At 38.1% G+C, this 18,929-nt stretch overlaps 3 protein-coding genes across 14 annotated transcripts in view; 2 read left to right on the top strand and 1 right to left on the bottom strand.

Moving 5' to 3' along the window:
- The window catches only part of FAM169A (family with sequence similarity 169 member A), a 96,964-nt gene extending 89,657 nt beyond the window's left edge, over positions 1-7,307 (top strand). For all 9 annotated transcript variants that reach the window (XM_047877143.1, XM_047877117.1, XM_047877124.1 and 6 more), the window contains 2 exons: positions 1,933-2,136; positions 3,260-7,307. In XM_047877143.1, the coding sequence (XP_047733099.1) occupies positions 1,933-2,136; positions 3,260-3,808 (753 nt within the window). In that variant the 3' untranslated portion in view covers positions 3,809-7,307. The remainder of the gene's footprint in view (positions 1-1,932; positions 2,137-3,259) is intronic.
- An 877-nt stretch (positions 7,308-8,184) lies between these two features.
- NSA2 (NSA2 ribosome biogenesis factor) lies at positions 8,185-15,855 on the bottom strand. Its single transcript, XM_047877200.1, has 6 exons — positions 15,722-15,855; positions 14,091-14,278; positions 13,848-13,998; positions 11,669-11,848; positions 9,300-9,492; positions 8,185-8,425 (listed from the first exon to the last, which is right to left on the bottom strand). The coding sequence occupies exons 1-6, from the start codon at positions 15,722-15,724 to the stop codon at positions 8,358-8,360; spliced, it is 783 nt and encodes a 260-aa protein (XP_047733156.1). The 5' UTR covers positions 15,725-15,855; the 3' UTR covers positions 8,185-8,357.
- Positions 15,856-15,968: 113 nt separating this feature from the next.
- GFM2 (GTP dependent ribosome recycling factor mitochondrial 2) overlaps positions 15,969-18,929 on the top strand; it is a 74,950-nt gene continuing 71,989 nt past the window's right edge. For 2 of the 4 annotated variants that reach the window (XM_047877087.1, XM_047877078.1), the window contains exon 1: positions 15,969-16,163. The gene's annotated coding sequence lies outside the window, so the exon portion shown is untranslated. The remainder of the gene's footprint in view (positions 16,164-18,929) is intronic. The other 2 variants (XM_047877073.1, XM_047877097.1) reach the window with 2 other exon arrangements.

Genomic DNA, 18,929 nt, shown 5'->3' with positions numbered 1-18,929 from the left:
TTGGACAGTAAAGTGTGTGTTTAAAAAGGGGATTTGTGCACTTCCAGACGTTTATGAGAATATATATTTGTGGTCTTGTTCTCTTTTAAAAACTTACGATTAGGGGCGCCTGGGTGGCTCACTTGGTTGAGCTTCCAACTCTCGATTTCAGCTCAGGTCATATAATCCCAGGATGGTGGAATCAAGCTCCATGTTGGGCTCTGTGCTGAGCATGGAGCTTGCTTGGGATTCTCTCTCTCTCTCGCTCTCTGCCCCTCCCCCCACTCGTGATTGCTCTCTCTCTCTTTCTCTTAAAAAAAAAAATATCCTTAAGATTATACTGTACGTACTTCATGTAACCAGTTTCATTTGTCCAGCAACACACTGAGCACATAGTCGTGTAGGTCACCAGTGACGCTTAGTGACTTTCCGTACCTAGATCGATTACTGTGACTTCTTCAATATTCCCTAGTCCCGTGTAATGTAGGCCTTATAACACTACTGTATTTTGGTTTCTAGGTTTTTCCTATCTCTGAAGTTTTGTTTTGCTTTATTACTTAGCTATTCTGCTTCCTTTTTTCCCCTTTATTTGTGGACATCCTGGATGATTCAGTTCTTGACTTTCTGCTCTTTGGTTCATGTTCTCTCCTTTGAAAATGCATCCAATCCAGTGGTTGAACTCTCATCTCTGTGGGGATGACTAGTAACTCTAGACTTTGAATATTCAGACTGTAATGCTTCAATATTGCTTGTCTCCTGAATATTTTTATGTAGACAGATGTCTTTTATCTTCTTAAATTCAACATAATCTTTATCCTTTCTTATTATTTCTATATTGGGCCTTTTTTCCTGTAATTTTTTTTTTTTTAATCTTCCATTCTGTTCCCAAACCGAAAACTTGAGGGACAGATTTCTCTCTTCTGCTGCTTCTCACTTTTAGTTACCAACATTCTGTTTTTTTTAAGTGTTTGCTATGTTTTTCTCATTTTTTTCTTTCAACATTTTTTCCTATCTTAGTTGATCATTTTATGAACTTTATTGTAAATACCTTCTGTGTGCAGTCTATTTTCCATATATTGTCTGGGCAGATAAATTTTTCTAAGTCCTGATTTCAGTATCCGTATGATTGTAGGGATCCTACATAATTCAGACGGATCTATTTCTGAACATTTGAGTGCATCAGTTTTCTAGGTTTTAAAATGGTAATCAAATGCCCTCTATTAGAATCTCACTAAGATTCATTAGAACTACTAAACATTACATAGAACTATTTTGTGTTGATAAACATTGGAAGAATTTCATAATTGGAGGGCTTGTGTCATCAGCTCACTGATATTTCCGTATTTAATGTGATGTAAGGAGCAGGATTGTTCAAAAAGTGAGCCAGAGTTGACTGGAAAGTTGACTGGAAAATGAACTCAGATCGAGGGCTATTTTCTTCCAGCAAGAAGCTGTGTCCAAACTGAGCTTCCTCCAAGATGGCAGTGCTTTCTCCCCTTGGTAGGGTAAACCGTAACTTCCCACAGGCCCCAAAGATGTCAAGTGCTGACCAAGTGTTGTGTAAAGAGCTGGCATCAGCTCTAGTCTCTGGTGCCTTTTTACTGAAAAGGTGCCCGTCAGGCTGGCCCTCTAAAAAGGAAGAACAAGAAGGGAACAGGGTTTCTTCACTGCATCTCAGACCTGTGCTGTGTCTGCAGAGCATCCTGGTCTGTCTGCTGTCTCCATGAGACAGGGGGAGTTTGGGTTACTTGTGTCTTCTTTTACCGACCCTGCCTGAGAAGTTTGTCTTTTCCTCAGACTAATTCCTTAACTCATGTCCTATAATGTGGTAAAACTTTATGTTGAGTCCTGGTGCATGACAGGTGGAGACTGGGAACGGACTCTCCTTGCATGACAAATAATAAGTTACCTTAAAATTGTATCCTGACTTACTTTTTTCCCCCATTCATGTAGGAATCTGAATTAGAGCCTCTGAATGGTGAGATAATGGATGATACTCTGAAGGCCTCACTTACAACTGAAGAGGAGGACTCCGCTAGTGAAGTTTTAGATGAAGAAACAAAATTGCAGTCTTTTAATTCCAGTGAAGACTCTGCAACTCTTGCTCCAGTGGTGGCAGAATCTTCAAAACCTCCTGAGACTGTTGCACAGGATAAGGTAAGAAGGAGATAATTTCTTACAGTCCACCTGTTCCAGTGTTGGTGACGTGGAAGGGGCATTGCAGTGGATATATTTTCCTCCACTTAATATATATATAGTCCTTCAGGAAAATTAATTATATATTATCACACTACATTAGGTATTTTAAAATAATGCAATCCATAACGTTCCATAAATTCTAATCTTTGTAACCTTATTCATACATATGTGACTTACGTTAACAAAATGAGTTTTTTTATTTTATATTTTACTTACTTTAAGTATATTTATTTTGAGAGAGAGAGAATGAGCAGAGTAGGGGCAGAGGGAGAGGGAGAAAGAATCCCAAGCGGGCTCTGTGCTGCCACAGCAATCCCGACATGGGGCTCATTCTCAGGAACTGAACCGTGAGATCATGACCGGAGCCGAAATCAAGAGTCGGACACTTAACCAACTGAGGCACCCAGGTGCCCTGAAATGAGTTTTGTTTTGTAGATTTAGAGAAATGCTTAGAAAAACGGATAAAACATAGTTTAACAAATACTCAAATACCTGTTGCTTACATAGTCTATGACCATAGTCTATGACCATTTTAACACGTTTTAATTGGGGAGAGAGATTCGATGAGTGGGGAAAACCTGATGGAATATTTTAAAAGGAGTTTCATTTTAACTTTTGAATATTCCAATTTAAGGCTGAACAACTATTGTATGGCATTATTTTATTAGTGTTTCACTAAATAAATGAATAAAATTTCCACTGCCCTTCCCTTTCATCTAGTGAAGTCATACTCAAACTTAGTGGGATGGCCCAGTGTCACACTCCAGAGGACTCTTGCTTGTGGCTCAAGTAAGAGCAAGACACCAAGAAGTTTTAGTTCATTGATGGTTTTAAAGAAACTTCATAGGAAGGTTAAAATGTCCGAAGTACTTTTATTATGTCTTTAAAGGAGGAGTCAAATGATCACATCAGTTTTGAAAAAATTGACTTGTGTTCAGAGTATGCACACCTGATTAATGAAAGTGACTGAGTACTGAATTCTTTAAAAATGCAGTTCATTGTCACTGAATATTAGTGTCTGAGAATAATTTATGTAAGAACTGTACTGCAAAGGTTTGTTCACCAGGTGTTTTATTTTTAGACCTCACATATAACTGACTCAGAAATGTTGCTAGACGAAGGCCCATCTGATGAAAAAGGGCACACTGAAGAGAAACTACCACTAGTTTCCAGAAAGAAAGCCCATTTTGGGAGTTCAGACAATGTTGGTACTGTCCCAAATGAAGAACGATCTGACAGTGGTTTTCCAAACTCTGTGATAGCTGAATTTTCTGAGGAGTCCATCTCTGAAAATTTATCGCCCAATACTACTTCTTCATTGGAAGACCAAGGTGAGGAGGGGGTACCTGAGCCCCAAGAAACATCTACAGCTCTTCCCCAGAGTTCTTTGATAGAGGTTGAACTTGAAGATGTGCCATTTGCACAGAACGCGGGACAGAAGAACCAGTCAGAGGAACAGTCTGAAGCATCTTCGGAGCAACTGGATCAGTTTACACAGTCAGCAGAGAAAACTGTGGATAGCAGCTCAGAGGAGATAGAAGTGGAGGTGCCTGTGGTCGACAGGCGGAATTTAAGAAGGAAGGCCAAAGGGCATAAAGGACCTGCTAAGAAGAAAGCGAAGCTGACATGAGTCAAGAAGAAATGCAGATGCTAGAACCCTCTTCTTTGTAACATAATTGTTGTTTTTAAAATATGGTAATAAATGGCATGGGGCACAGGGCAAAAATTCTAAAATTTTACTTTGAACTTATTTATGATGCCAGTTTTCCCTCCCCCTTAGGACCTAGGATTCACCATTCTTTTTAATTTTTCAGGCTGTTTGGTGTAAGTACAATTTTTTATTTTTATTAACCATGTTTCGATTTGGGGAAACCAGATCATACTATATTTTCTTTAACAATTGGGACACCTGACCGTTAGTATTTCAGAAAATATAAATTAAACTGAAAGTAGTAGGCTTTCCATTACTTGTAAGGATCACAGAAATCTTTTATACTATGGATTTTAATAGTAAACTTGGTGAAGGTTCCAGAAGTTTTATCTTAAAAAATCAAAACCAATCATTTTTTAAAATGTAGGCATGTCAAAACAAAAATGTCAGTACGTGAAAATATACTTCAACTAAATGACAGCACAAATACAGAAGTTTATGGTGAAGGGTTTATGAAGGTGGTATTTTGGCCTCCTGATTCGTAGCTGTGTAGATGCTGTTTCCTCCTTTGACTTGTGTCTGAGGAAAGGTACAAAATCTGTTTCCAGTTCCATCTTTACAACATCTTATACTAACAATACTGCTAGGGACTTGACTTCGGCATGTCGGCACTCATGATTATATACGTTTCATTTGAAGCTGGGGACTATACTTTTGTCCTCATCCAATTAACATGTATACTTGAGAAGTGTGAGAACCCTTTCTAAGGCTTCTCCTTGATTCTGCCACTGCCTTTACTCTAGAGTTGTATATTCTCCCCAGCTTTTGTCCACTTCCGTAACTCAAGAGAGTGATTCCTACCAAAAGGTCTGCCTGCCTGTCTGCCAGCTTATATCCTTGGCATCCACACCTGGGTAGATTTGGACCATGCCCCCATCACCTTCGATCCGGATGACAAGAATAAGTCTGCCTAGGGAGCTACAGTTAAGAGCGTATATCAAATTGGAGGCTTTGGGTGTTGCTCTGGTCTTGCTCACTCTTAATTTGTTCTTGACAGGTTACCAGCTAGCCTGTATATATACATTGTTACTGTAGCTAAAGGCTTTTGCCTAGGAAAATAAAAAAAAAAATCTCATTAAGTATTAGGTGTGCTCAGATTTGCGCTTCTTGTGGAGAATGCTTTGAGACCATTTAGATTGTTTTTAAAACAGAATTGGTCTTTACATGGAAAAAAACAAAACGTTAAGTCTTTCTGCCGTTATCTGAGGTGCTAAGGATCGATGTTGAATGCTTTATCCTAGTCTATGGTCAGGTGAGGTCATTAAATTTTATTTTGAGATACTGATATTTTAGATCTAAAAAGCTGAGTTAAATGTTTAAGCAGGTAAAATGACAGTAAATTTTGAATGCTCGTATCCCCTACATTTTCCTTTGTTACTGGTCAGAGGCAAGCCAGATGACTTTACTCCAGATGAAAAATTAAAGCACTTTGGCCATTTGTTTTCTGAACAAATGCTGATTAGTCGAAAAAATAAGTATGACTGGTACTAGTACTAGTGTATCTATCATGTTGATGCCGTTTTATAGATTTTGTGAGAAACTTTACTACCACAATTAGGGAAATAAAGATAGGAAGATTTAGTAAATTCTTAACCTTTCCATTTTTAATTTCCTACAATAGATTTAAAAACCTAACACTTAGATATTTTACTTTTTTACTTGGACTATTCATTATTCTTGGGTATAGTTTAAGAAATTTGAGCTGACAACTCTTGATAGGTGAATATATAGTTGCTGAGTTCACAAAATAATCAGTTATTCGTGTATAAGTGGGGACTAACAGTATACACTCACCTTGTTAAACTTGTTTGGTTTATTCTTAAACAGTAAGAGCATTTTCAGCAATTGCAGAACTTTTTGCTTAGCATACCAGAAAACTTTTGATACATATTATCTCTGACAGAGAATGTTATTTTGGAGTTTGTAGATAGTAGAGAAAGTGAGGTCACGTAGAAAAACCTTACTGTCATGGTTAGTAACATGTTCGTGTCCAGTAAATGAGTTCTGTACTCAGTGAGTATAGAATTGATAACAAAATTTGTCCTCAATAAGGAATCTGAATAAAACGAATCAGATACCTAGTTTTTGCCAAGGCATTGGAAAAACTTCAGAATTAGGACTGAAATCTGATTTCAGCCAGCCAGTCTAGTTGTTGAGTGTCTAGTCACATTCTATAGTCCTTTGTGGACTGCTTTTTTCTGTTTAGAAGTTTTATTTCTGGAAAAGATTTCACTTCAGTTTGTGTAAATACATATATATTTCCTTATGTAATATAAAACATATATATTAGCAAAATTTTAGTTCTGCTTTCAAGTTTAAATTCTCCAGTTGCTAGACATCACAGAAATATATTTAAGAATTTATTATAAAGCTCCTCTACAACTTTTAAAGGTGAGAGGATCTATTATGATTTTTTATAAAATCAAATAGCATGACAGAATGTCAGTCTTCTACTTAAAATGTCTATATTCACGGTGTTTCCATTCACTGCAGAATGAACATGGCAAGGTAACAATTACTGGTGATCAATGGTTCGCTTTTAGCTGACCACCAGAACGCTACCTAAAATTGTTTCAGTGACTTCAGAAAATTATCTTGAAGGTTTATGATTACATCAAACTGAGTCTTGACGTAGTATCTGAATACCTGCTATTAAGTACTGCTTTACCGTTAGGGATTACCTTCTAAGGTTTGGTCACACCAGCAAACTGATACAGATCTTAATGTAAATAAAGAATTTATACTAACATTACCCATCTGTGTAATAGCATTTTAGAAATTTCTGCCTTGTATGTCCACTAGTGGCTAATCTGATGTTAGGGTGTTAGCCAGTCTTTCATGAGTGTTATTAGTTACAAATGTTAGGCTTCTGTTGGTATATTTAATATCAAGCTTTCTTTGTACATGATAGTTAATTTGCTTATTTTGGGTTCTAAAAGATAAGTGGACCTTAGTTTTGTAGTATTGTGCTTACCTTTAACCTTTTTTTCCCCCCACCTTCCAAAACATAGTCATTCACACATTCCCCATTTCTATTAGTGGCAAACATCAGTCGTTAAAATCTTAATTGTTAAGAAAAGTTCAGCTTCTGTCATCCTAAAGTAATTGTATCATACTGGATAGTCATTCCCAAGGAAATAGGCTTTCTTTTCCTAAGTGTGTATGTGTTCTAAAACTTCTATGTTTACAGTATTTAGAAAAGATGTTACGTTATTTAGAAGAGCAAGTCTTAACTGAGGTACTCATGTTTGTTTTCTTGGTAGTTTTTTTTGTTTTGTTTTTTAAGTTTTAATAGTAGTATGTTTTGTGATCGTTTCCTGGCCTGTGTTTTGATAATTGAATTTGTTTAGACATGAAATAATTTTGTTAAAGGCACAATTAATCACATTGGTTGTACTTTCAAGACAGACTTTAAAAATAAACAATTTAAAACCATTAACGTGATTATAGATTAATGTGATATTACACCTTAAAAGCTCAGAGATACCAACATTCACATCACAAGAGCACTTTGACTAAGTTACAAAACCTGAAACGTGATCTTTTTTATATTATTCACGTTAACTGCAAACAAATTGCTCATAAAGAGCATCAGTGCAGTGTTTTTAAAACTTTTACCTGGAATTACTTACATTTTTAACCCTGTTAAATATATGAAAGTATAAACATTTTAGTGTATTTTTTTCCATATATTTTGAGTAGAAAATACAGTTCCTAGTAGATGGAAGTATACATGACTGAGAGGAAGAAAAAATGTGTAAAATACAAAACTAGAGGTGAAAAGATTTTTCTGAACTCTGTTTACTGTAGTGTGCCTTCTCTCCTGTACTTTAAATACCTTATAAACAAAGGTTACCAGGGGTTAACCCTACCTTTCTTAGGATTAATGAAGAAAAAAGACTTCAGGTAAGGTCTCAGAAATGACAGTTTCCTAGCATAGGCTCTAGTTTTAAGTGTGCACGAACCTTTATGATAAAAGGTGTTTTCAACTATACTAATTTTTCCAGTAACAAAAAATCTGCATTGCTGAGTATCCACTTCTTAATGCAGATACAGACCAAGATACTTCTACAATTGCTTTTTAAAATCTTTTTTAAATGTATTTTTAAATCTTTATTTTGAGAGAGAGAGAGGGAGAGGGGCGGAGAGAGAAAAGACATAGGATCCCAAGCAGGCTCTGCACTGTCAGCACAGAGTTCTGAGTAAGCTCCCCAGCTCCCCTATAATTGCTTTTTAAAACATTATTCAGATTTATGAACGCCTAAATGCTCAACAGACTAAAAAATAAAGACCAATTTGTAAATAAGCCTATTTTAATGTTTCTTACAATAGAATAAATAGTTCTCTTGAAGGCTGCAGATATGTAAGGCTGTTGGGCAGTATTTGGAGAACCACCACAGAAACGGTGTCTTCTTAACTGGTGAGTAGTCTTCAGTAATTGTCAAGAGTTACTTGTCTGAAAGTGCTGTCAAACCAGCAAGACTGCATTTATGCATCCATCGTTTTCAGGATTGTTGGTAACCTGGGCATATTTTCCTGAAGAAAACAACGCGGGAAAAAGGAGAGATTTAGCTAATAAAAATTAACTTTGCCCAAAATATTTCTAATGGACACTTTCAAGAAAGAAAAAAATAAACGATAGTAGGATCAATGAGATTTTACAAAATCGCTCAAAATCAAACAAGTTCTGGAGGCAATTTTTACATACTATTGTTACACTTTTACAAACAGTGGTCAGCTCCATTCTGTTAGTACGTTGTATTAACAAGCCCTTGTGGATTTACCTGAGCATTGTTGCTTTTCCACACACTTTTCTTACTAGAAAATGCAGTAAGTTTTCATTAAGTTTCAAGTTAATCTAGCAACCTATTTTAAAACTTATGTCTGCCAATATGAAGTAGGAGTTAATGACTCATATAAAGACTCAATCAAGAAGTCAGAGTGTACTCTTCAATTGTGAAGAACATTAAAGCTTACCTGGACACTAAAAGCAGAAAACCAAGAAAACGAGGCATGGGGTCTTTCTGTTTTTTAATTATTATTGAAATAGTGTGGCTATGTGTTTGATGTAGGTCTCCCTTCCCCCATTCCTGGGGGAATTCTAATTCCTTCCAATATGTTACTTATAATTGTAACTTTCCATCTGCTTCTTTCATAGTTTCTCTTAAAACAGCCCTAAATCTAAAAATCTAGTACACTTTATAAACTGATATCAATAATCCAAACTAAAAAGAATCACATTCATAACTCTTGTGTCTACAGAAGTATTTTTCGTAAGTTTACGTCTGATTTACATTTTTACTTATCCAGCAATTCTGCATTAAAATTTGCTTACATACTTCCTACCAACTTAAAAATTTCAATTTTAGGGTTATAATAGCAGCAGCCCCATATTCCAAACTTTACTTACCCCAAATAACCTTGCCTCCTTGTGTCACAAGGCCCAACTCACTCACGTTCACTTCAATGACAGTACCTTTGGTAATAACACCCAAAGACGTATATAGTGGGGATGAGGGATTCTTTTTTACACCAAGTATTGGCAGGCAAAAGGTGGCTTTCAATTCAGGATGTGTTACATGGGCCTTTTTGAAACGTAAGCCCTAATAAGTCAAACACAAAAACGTTATGAGTCTAAAATGTTAACGATGAGCAATCATCTGCCTTTCCAATGGTCTTCCCCAACAAAAATCCTCATGGATTGACCAATGTCAAATCTTAAGGCATCAAATTAAATATTTATAAATTCTACCGACTACAAACCTGATAAATACATGGGGGAAAAACTCCAAACACATACTCCTGGAGTTGTTACCATGGAGCTTTACCTAGCATCATACTCAGGTTTTCCTCTGTAGTTACGTACATTTACTGAGAACTTGCTATATGCCAGGCACTGTGCTGAAGTGTACAAATAGCTCATTTAAGCATTATAACCTTACAACTCCTGTTTTGTTTTGTTTTGTTTTTTTTATAACATAAGGATTGACATGTGAAATGACTTGTTCCCCAGGTTAAATGGTATGTCTCTATATACCTTAGCTATCTTACATGATGAAAAAGGTGGGGTGGACTGTCAGCTTTTCATTGATGGTAATACTGGTCAAAGACTGGAGAAAGCCCAGACATCTTTTACAGAGACCACAGTCACTCAGTCACCTAGATATGGCCTCTTGGGGTGTAGCACTTCAGAAGCCACAACACTCTGCAGTCTCTTAAATTTGATTTTTCCACGTATGGGGTAAGGGTACATCAAGTACTTAGTAATGGACTCTTTAATGAAGCTTGTAATAAACTTACACAGTTGGGAATGCCCTTTGACTAATGCACAATAAGAGACTTATCTGTCAAGCTACAGAAAGCCTAGAACAACATGACCAGTATATTCTCTCCCTACAGAACTGATAAAGTTACCAAACTATATTTAAGAGATTATGAATATGAAATCAAAATAAGAGGCATCCATGATACAATCCAGGGACGGGTCAAGGTTTTCTGTAAAGGGATAGTGAACATTTTAGGTTTTGCAGGCCATATGGTCTCTCCTGCAACTACTCAAAAGTCTGCAGGAAAACACAGCCATACACATTATGTAAATGAAAGGGCACAGCTGTGTTTCGACAGAAATTTACAGAAACAGACTGTTTGACAACATTTTAATCCGTTAAAAATTATTCAGGTTGAGAAACGGGAACACTGCCAACCTTCCTCTGATTGTTTTTCTAAGCAGGTTAGATATCCAGTGGGGAGAGTAATTCAGTCTGTTTAAAGGGATTTTGCAAAAATACACAGCTGACCCACAAAAACAGGTTTGAACTGCACAAGTCCACTTACATGAAGACTTTTTTTTGATATTTATTTTTCCTTAATGATATTAACTTTTTTTTTTTTTTTTCTTTAAGTAGCCTTCATGCCTAGCGCAGAGTCCAATGTGGGGCTTGAACTCAACCCTGAGATCAAGACCTGAGCTGTGATCAAGAGTCAGATGCATAATTGACTCAACCACCCAAGTGCCCCTTTTTTTCTGGTGCCCCTTTTTCTTTAGCTTTAAGAATACAGTATATGTGTATTCACATATGTGTATTAACATACAAAATATGTGTTAATCGACAGTTGATGCCATCAGTAAGGCTTCCAGCAACAGTCTATTAGTTTAGTTTTTGAGGAGTCAAAAGTTGGATGTGGATTTTCAGCTGTGCAGGTGGTGGGCATCCCTAACCCAAGTTGTTCAAGGGTCAACCATATGTTCAATTACATCTTGGGAAAGGGGACCAGACTGGTTTTGACCATTGGTGTCAAAGGAAATTAAAGTCCCACTCTTAAATTAAGCTCTTTTTCCAATGATTACATACTGTTTTCAAAAGCATTAATTGCCCTAATAAATAGGATTTGCTTCTTGAAAAAAACTGTCCCTACTGAAGTTTTTGAACTGTTCTCAAATACAACAAGTGTCAGGTATATAGATTACTTGCTGAGTGAGTAAAATGACTTCATGTGGAAAATGAAGGTTCTAATATGCCATCTATTTAAAAATCAGGATCCACTGACACTGTAATGAAAACTACTTTTCATCTCTTGTTTCTTATGAAGACAAGATTCTTGACAGTACAGGAAAATTCCTAAGCCATCCCTGTCAATAACTTAAAATAACAAAAACAGCCTAAAAAATGTCTTTCAATCTCTTTTCATATCAATTTCAGGAATTTCAGGAAATTCTACTTTACCCAATTTAACACAGCAACCAATATTTAATCCATCCCACTCTGGCAAGGGACTTACCATTGGCCTAATGAATCTTTCATATTTAGGTGGTTTTCGAGTAAAGCCATCTCCAACAAAGCAGACTTTTGTAACCATCCTCTTCCATGCTTTCTTCTTTCTCTTTCCTGTTCGAATAACTTTTAATACTTCTGTTTCTCCCTGGGCACGAACTTTGGGCAAAGGGACTTCCCATTTTCCCTAAAAACAGACCATCATTTAAATTTGTTAGTAAACGGCAATGAGAATGAAAAATCAAATTTTTTTCCTAAACCCACAAGATTTTGGCTCAACTGTTTCTAGAGGTCTGTACTGTCTCCTCACAAGCCCCAAATTAATTGGAATTAATGAAGTTGCATATTATGAACACATTAAATAAAATGGTTTGCTTAAGCTAAAAATCTTAATGGCTTGTTATGGATGAAAAATGCCACCTGTAATAAGTCAGTGACTTCTTGAAACTATATGTGCTGACTACCAAATAGTTCATATGTAAAATTAGAAGACTGTTTCCACCTCTTAATATATCTGTTTTTACCTCAAGTGAACTGTTAGATTTTATTACTAGTAAGACAAAATCATCACCACATACTTTGAACCTCCCTAGAATGCAAATTATTTGAAAAAAGTGAAAGGTAGTATAAAGAATCTGACTTTGGGGTATCTGGGTGGCTCAGTCAATTAAATGTCCAACTCTTGGTTTTGGCTTAGGTCACGATCTCACAGTTTATGAGATCCAGCTCCACGTCAGGTTCTGCGCTGACAGCGAGGAGGCTGCTTGGGATTCTCTGTCTCTGCCCCTCCCCTGCTCTCTCTCAAAATAAATAAACACTGGAAAATTAAGTATTTAATAACTTTTAAAAAAATACTAAAAATTTTTTTTGACTTATTACTAACACATAGGTTCTAGAAGCAGTTCTACCATTTCATAGATCTGTGAGCATGAAGAATGATTTACAACCTCCTGGACTTCAGTCTTTTTATTTGTAAAATGAGGAGCGGTTAAGTAGATAACCTCTACTAAAGTAGAGGTTTTGGTGCTCAAGTTATACCATTCTAAAAAATTTTTTTTTTTTAACGTTTTATTTATTTTTGAGACAGAGAGAGACAGAGCATGAACGGGGGAGGGTCAGAGAGAGAGGGAGACACAGAATCGGAAGCAGGCTCCAGGCTCTGAGCCATCAGCCCAGAGCCCGATGCGGGGCTCGAACTCACGGACCGCGAGATCGTGACCTGGCTGAAGTTGGACGCTTAACCGACTGTGCCACCCAGGCGCCCCAGGTTATACCATTCTAAATGCAGATTCTTACACACCAAAAAAACAGTGTGGTTTTTTTTATTTAAAAAAAATTTTTTTTTTCAACTTTTTTTTTTTTTTTGGGACAGAGAGAGACAGAGCATGAACGGGGGAGGGGCAGAGAGAGAGGGAGACACAGAATCAGAAACAGGCTCCAGGCTCCGAGCCATCAGCCCAGAGCCTGACGCGGGGCTCGAACTCACGGACCGCAAGATCATGACCTGGCTGAAGTAGGACGCTTAACCGACTGCACCACCCAGGCGTCCCAACAGTGTGGTTTTTAAAATCAAATTTGGAGACTGAAAATTCTTTATAGATACCACATATTCTGTTGCTACCTAGATTTCTGTCAATTTATCCACAGGTGTTTAAAAACAGTACCTATATCTTTTCCTGTTTTTAGCAGAATTTAACCTAATTTGACACAAGCGCAATTTAGTAATGTTAAAAATTCTGAATTTTTATTTAAGTCAAATCAATTAGAGGGTTTTTCACTATTCTACTTCTGAACAAATTTTAGCACAGTAGGGCAGCAAAAAACCAGCAGTCGTATCTTTCTCTGCAAGAGCTCAACACTAGGAGGTGTCAAATGTAGGAAGTTGTTAAAACTCTGAATTTGAGATGCACTGCTAACTTTTTAAGTACTTTTTTACACTAAAGATGTGTGGTATTCTAATACATTTTTAAAAAGCTGTTAAACACTAACGTGTTCTGGTGATGAGAAAGTAAATATTTTATTAAATAATACAAAATGAAATTTACAAAGACTTTGATACCTGAATAATGGGAATAGTAGCTGGATTTCATGTATCCAATTAAACTGAAGGAAGAAAACTAAGATTAAATTTAAGTAATTCTCTCCTGAACAAAAAAGAAATAAATGCTTCAGTTTTCATTACTTACTGCTTTCTCTTTTCGTTTTTGTTTAATCATATTGGAAAGTACTTTAGCTCGGGACTGTCCCTCCCTGTCCAGCAGATACGCAGGTACTGCTCCTTGTGGAGTCTTTTCATCATTCTTTTGCTTGGTGTTTCTCTTTTCATGCATCTTGATACTATCAAGAAAGAAAAAGATTCAAGATTATCCGTTTTAAAACCTATTACTAAAAAGACATTAACTTGTTACAACAAAGAAATGATCACTTACGTCTTTTTCATTTGTATTTTCTCAGCATGGCGCTGTTTATGGTAGAGCTTAGCTTTCAGACCAATCATCTTTTTTGCCTTCTTTGAACGTTCATGAGCCTCTCGACCTTCCTTCTTTCTCTTTTTCTCATGGTAATCCAAACGATAGCCATAGCGCTTCCGGTGTAACTCAATATATTCGTTTTGTGGCTGTAACAATGCAAGAAACATTGATTTTAAAAATGACAGAATTATGTTAAAAAACTTTCTGAGCACCATATGAAGTATAGAAGGCCTTATGTCATCCAAATGTTCACTTGGTTAAGTAACTCTTGTGCTATTAAGCCTAGTCAAGTGAGTTAAAAAATGTTTGATCCTGGATGATATCAGGCATCAGGATTCACATCTGTAATAATCTCAGTGAAAGTTTCTGTTCATTGAAAGGAACTTCCAAAATCCACTGGCCCACAAAAAGGATGACCTGATTCCAGGATCTCTTTTTTTTTTTTTTCTTAACATCAGTAATCTGGTTTTTCAATATCGTCATCATTATCCTTTTTATTTAAAAAATTAGTAAGTCAGTTTTATTTACATACAATTTACATATAATGAAATGTGCCCTTTTAAGGTGCAGGTGTACAGTTTTAAGTTTTAAGAAACTATAACAGTTTTGTAACCACCACAATCAGAGGGAGTAAGAGAGTCGATTACCTCAGAAAACTTCCTTGTATATCTTTGAAAGCAATCCTTTTTTCCACCTCCAATCTGTATGTAGTATATTACTCTAGTTTTGCCTTTTGCAGAGCATAGAAACTTACATATTAACAATTTGTAGCCTTTTGCGTGTAGCTTTTCACTTAAGGCTTTTGAGATCCCCCACGTTGTTACATTCATCAGTACCTCAATCCTTGTTACTGCCTTGAGTCCCAGGTACGGATATACTGACCAGCTGATGGGTATTTGGGTTGTTCCCAGTTTTTAGCGAATTAACACGCGCCCGTAAGCCTCTTGTGTGGTCATATGCCAAACTGCTTTCAAAAGTGGTTGTACTCTTTTGCTGTCACCAGCAACGCCTCGGATCCCCTTTTGCTTTTTAAGGGCCAGTTTTATTTTACATGGCCACTTTTATTTTAAACATGTGGCCACAGTCCATTTGTATTTTAAGACTGCAAAAATAAAACAATGACGCAGTCAACTCCAGCACAGAGAATAATGCCGAGTGACAGTCAACCAGGTACTACGTATCAGGTGCGGTGTTTTCAACCGCTATCACATAAACGTTGCGGCAACCACCAGGAAGGTCCGTGGGAATACCACTTTGCAGAGAAACACTAAAGATTCAGTAGAAAGAGGGCAGATGTGACAGATCTGTGCTGTATGCCTGGCTCCGTTTCCTCAGCAATAAAACGAGGCGGCAGAGGGATATCGCTAGGCTCTGGCACTGACGACACACAACACGTGGCGAAGCCGGCAATTTAACAGAATCTGTGTCCCCCAAACAAGTTTTTTTTCACTCAACCGAGCCCACCCTTCCCTTCAGCAGTACCTCCCTTCCGCCTACCACCCCTCACCCCAGGGCCCCCGCCCCAGGGCCCTCGCCCTCCACCAGCTCTGTAGCCCTACGACCCGAGCTCCCAAAACTACCCCCCTCACCATGGTGACAGCCGCAGAGCCGCCGGGTGCAGGTGCCGGGGCGCAAGGAAGCTCTCAATTTTCGGGTCTCACAGACCCGCGAGTTCACTCCACGCACCCCGACGGGAAAGAGTTCTAAAACGACCGAGTGCGGAGAAAGCGCGACACATCAGTTCCGAACCTGGGGTTTTGACGTTTAGATAGAAGGGCGGAAGTTGCCGACAGGAGGCATTTGGGTGGTGCACCGCCGGAAGTGGTGGAGTGCGGCGGCCGGAGGACGTGGGTGAGGAAGCCGGAGGACGTGGGTGAGGAAGCTCGAAGTTCCTTTCTGGTGGTACTAGGGCTTTCGCCGAAGTAGTGTATCGTGACGGTGAGGCCTTTGCGGACTTCGGCGCGGTCTGCACCGGCGGCTCTCAGCACCTGGCGGGAAAAAGCCGACCTCCGGTATGCGCTCCAGTGCCAGGTGGGTCGCGGACCGCGCGTTGCGACTCCCGCGTGCCTATGACCCTGCCCCCTTGGCCGCCGTGCCCCCTTGTGGGATACAACAGCCAGCCACGGAGGAGGAGGAAAGGATCCCCCCCCCCCCCCCGCCCCGAAGGCCTTCATCCTCCCCCTCAGTCTCAGTGTATGGATTCGAGGCAGTTTTTCATGGCTCTATCTTCTAATGTGATTTATTTTCTTTAAAACCCTAATTCTGACATTTGTGCATTTTCAGGTGCAATACATTACGTAATCTCTCTTCCTAGAATACACTTCCCCCAGGTATTGCTTCACACACTTGAGTTCTTTGCTTAAATGTCATTTATTTTTGTTTTGTTTTTTAATTTATTTTATTTTACTTTATTTTTTAAATTTACATCCAAGTTAGCGTATAGTGCAACAGTGATTTCAGGAGTAGACTCCTTAGTGCCCCTTACCCATTTAGCCCACCCCCCTTCCCGCAGCCCCTCCAGGAACCCTCTGTTTGTTCTCCATATTTAAGAGTCTTTTCTGTTTTGTCACCCTCCCTGTTTTTATATTATTTTTCCTTCCCTTCCCTTGTGTTTATCTGTTCTGTCTTAAAGTCCTCATGTGATTGAAATCATATATTTGTCTTTTTCTAATTTCGCTTAGCATAATACCCTCCAGTTCCATCCACATAGTTGCAAATGGCAAGATTTCATTCTTTTTGATTGCCGAGTGATACTCCATTGTATGTATATGTGTGTGTGTGTGTGTATGTGTATGTGTATATATATATATATGTATGTATATATATACACCACGTCTTTATCCATTCGTCCATCGATAGACATTTGGGCTCTTTCCATACTTTGGCTATTGTTGATAGTGCTGCTATAAACATTGGGGTGCATGTGTCCTTTCAAAACAGCACACCTGTATCCCTTGGATAAATGCCTAGTAGTGCTATTGCTGGGTCCTGCGGTAGTTCTGTTTTTAGTTTTTTGAGGAACCTCCATACTGTTTTCCAGAGTGGCTGCACCAGCTTGTACTCCCACCAACAATGCAAAAGAGATCCTCTTTCTCCGCATCCTCCCCAACATCTGTTGTCGCCTGAGTTGTTAATGTTAGCTATTCTGACAGGTGTAAGGTGGTATCTCATTGTGGTGTTGATTTGTATTTCCCTGATGATGACTGATGTTGAGCATTTTTTCATGTGTTGGTTGGTCATCTGGATGTCTTCTTTGGAGAAGTGTCTATTCATGTCTTTTGCCCATTTCTTCACTGGATTATTTGTTTTTTGGGTGTTGAGTTTGATAAGTTCTTTATAGATTTTGGATACTAACCGTTTATCTGATATGTCATTTGCAAATGTCTTCTCTCAGCTTAAATGTCATTTAAATGTCACTTGAGTAAGTGACCTTGGTTACAGTTACTGCCCAATTTTTCTTTCCTAATTCTCTGTAGCACGTATTACCATATGAGATGCTATGTATTTTATTTATTCTTTTTGTCTATTTCCACCAAATAAGATATAGACAGTATGAACCCAAGGATGTCTTTTGTACACTAATTTTATTTTATTTTTATTTTATTTTATTTTATTTTATTTTATTTTATTTTATTTTATTTTATTTTATTAATTTTTTTTAAATATATGAAATTTATTGTCAAGTTTGTTTCCATACAACACCCAGTGCTCATTCCAAAAGATGCCCTCTTCAGTACCCATCACCCACCCTCCCCTCCCTTCCACCCCCCATCAGCCCTCAGTTTGTTCTTATTTTTTTTTTTTTCAACGTTTATTTATTTTTGGGACAGAGAGAGACAGAGCATGAACGGGGGAGGGGCAGAGAGAGAGGGAGACACAGAATCGGAAACAGGCTCCAGGCTCTGAGCCATTAGCCCAGAGCCCGACGCGGGGCTCGAACTCACGGACCGCGAGATCGTGACCTGGCTGAAGTCGGACGCTTAACCGACTGCGCCACCCAGGCGCCCCTGTTCTCATTTTTTAAGAGTCTCTTATGCTTTGGCTCTCTCCCACTCTAACCTCTCTTTTTTTTTTCCTTCCCCTCCCCCATGGGTTCCTGTTAAGTTTCTCAGGATCCACATAACAGTGAAAACATATGGTATCTGTCTTTCTCTGTATGGCTTATTTCACTTAGCATATCACTCTCCAGTTCCGTCCACGTTGCTACAAAGGGCCATATTTTGTTCTCATTGCCACATAGTACTCCATTGTGTATATAAACCACAATTTCTTTATCCATTCGTCAGTTGATGGACATTTAGGCTCTTTCCATAATTTGGCTATTGTTGAGAGTGCTGCTGTAAACGTTGGGGTACAAGTGCCCCTATGCATCAGAAATTTTAATCCCTTTACTTAGAAGGCAGTGGTAGATACAACAACAGTAAATTCTTGTTGAATAAATGAACTTAATTCTCATACTGATCCCGTAGTGTTGTAGATGGAAAGATAGGCTCAGAGATTTTAACTGATATATTAAAGATCACAGAATTGGGACTCCAGCAAGTCCTCTAAACTAGTAGGATCTTTGCACCACAAGGGAAGGGTCCACTTGAAGTTTGTATTATAATTAGAAGTTTATGAAAAGTTTTTAAAAGACTTTCATTGCATTGTAACATACACGCAGAAAAATGCATACTATAGACATATGCTTCAGTGAGTTTTCAGACTCTGACCACACCCTGTAATTCACACCCGAATCAAGAAGTTATATTAGCCTGCACCTCAGAAGTCCTCCTCATGCCTCTTTCCAGTCACTGG

This window comes from Prionailurus viverrinus, chromosome A1 (assembly GCF_022837055.1).
Source record: "Prionailurus viverrinus isolate Anna chromosome A1, UM_Priviv_1.0, whole genome shotgun sequence".
Taxonomy (NCBI): Eukaryota; Metazoa; Chordata; class Mammalia; order Carnivora; family Felidae; genus Prionailurus; species Prionailurus viverrinus.
The sequence above is the reverse complement of the archived record's forward strand: the minus strand, read 5'-3'. Positions and strand labels throughout refer to the sequence as shown.